Source organism: Phalaenopsis equestris, unplaced genomic scaffold (genome assembly GCF_001263595.1).
Source record: "Phalaenopsis equestris unplaced genomic scaffold, ASM126359v1 Scaffold000229, whole genome shotgun sequence".
Classification (NCBI taxonomy): Eukaryota; Viridiplantae; Streptophyta; class Magnoliopsida; order Asparagales; family Orchidaceae; genus Phalaenopsis; species Phalaenopsis equestris.
Genome location: NW_018164671.1, coordinates 169,044 through 170,463, shown reverse-complemented (window position 1 = coordinate 170,463; position 1,420 = coordinate 169,044). Strand labels below are relative to the sequence as shown.

At 30.4% G+C, this 1,420-nt stretch overlaps 1 protein-coding gene across 4 annotated transcripts in view; it reads right to left on the bottom strand.

Annotated features, from left to right (window-relative positions):
- Nucleotides 1-1,121: 1,121 nt before the first annotated feature.
- The window catches only part of LOC110023772, a 1,367-nt gene continuing 1,068 nt past the window's right edge, over nt 1,122-1,420 (bottom strand). For 2 of the 4 annotated variants that reach the window (XM_020723346.1, XM_020723345.1), the window contains exon 3: nt 1,122-1,356. In XM_020723346.1, coding sequence (XP_020579005.1) covers nt 1,240-1,356 — 117 coding nt within the window. In that variant the 3' untranslated portion in view covers nt 1,122-1,239. Of the gene's footprint in view, nt 1,366-1,420 lie in introns of all 4 variants that reach the window. The other 2 variants (XM_020723344.1, XM_020723343.1) reach the window with 1 other exon arrangement.

Sequence of the window (1,420 nt, the reverse complement as noted above, 5' to 3'; positions counted from 1 at the left end):
TATATATATATATTATCGCTCTTTAAATTCTATTACTTTTTAAACAATAGAATAGATTAAAAGCTTCTTGAGAAATAATTACCTTTGAAGAAACAACTTTTGCAAATTATTTCTCAAAATACACCCAATATTTGCAAATTATAACTTTAAATGTACTTCAAAATTGTTACATTAATTTTCATTTCCCTTATTTTTTTTCCTTTTAAAATTGGGGGCTTTATTATAGATGATCTTAGAGAGAATATTACAATCTCTACGATCAAAATCAAAGTTAAATCCTCAACTAGAACAATTGGACTTGGATATCAATCGAGCAAATATATATATAATTCTTGATATATAATGTGTGTTTATCCTTTATTATTTTTTTTTTGGTTAGTTGCACAATATGATTTGAATTAAGTTACACTTAAAGTAAAACCATTAGGCTACGTTTGGGGAAACAATATAGTGGTTGTGCGGTGTTGTACCACACTTTAAAGTGTTTGGCAACACTTCATTTATTTGTTTTTTTCAAAAAGCTATGAAGCAGCATTTTGCAACCTGAAATAGCTAAGTGGGGCAGCTACCACAAAGCTGTGGTATGAATTTTTTAAAATAAAATAAATTTGCAATAGCCACCACAATTTTTTGAACAAAAATTCTTCTGTAGTCAGGGGTGGACTTAGAAAGGGTCCAGAGGGACAATTTTCCCACTCTCAAGTTCAATTTTTTACTTATATCAGATGATGATTTGGTCTTTTGCTCCTTCTTAAATATTAGTTTTGCCTCTCATGAAATATCACTTTGTTCTTTGTTGTCCTTGCGTCTCTCACATTGGGCCTAGGGGGACAGTTCTTTCAAACAACTGTAGCTATCCCAAAGATTAAAGATTGATTGGTGGTTCCACCTCTGTCTGCAGCAGCTTCACAACTAATTTTTCAAACAGTTGTCGCTATCCCAAAGTTTTTCACTCCTATTGATAAGAAAATATCATAACAACTACTAAAATCACATGCACAACATACTCCTTATGTTAGCCACCTACCTTAACTAAGCTAAGCCAGCATATTTTGCCAAAGAAATGACCTATTTAGATTCTCTTTAATTATAGCTATCTGAGAAATAAATAATAATAAAAGAAAAAAAATGGTATATGCTCTATTTAATTTTAAAATAACACAATAATATTTTGTAACAAGCCTGTACATCTTTATATCATATAAGGAAACATTCAGTTTAATTAAGGATATAGTAGCACTAGTTTGGTATCAGTTTGTATGGAGGTTTCACAAAGGCCGGAGAAGGATCATAATTTTGATAGTCATTAGTCCTCACTGCAAGCATTCTGGAATGAACATAGGAAACTTCTTCATCCTGCAATTCCTGTCATATATACATACATATACATATACATATATACATATACATATATATATAT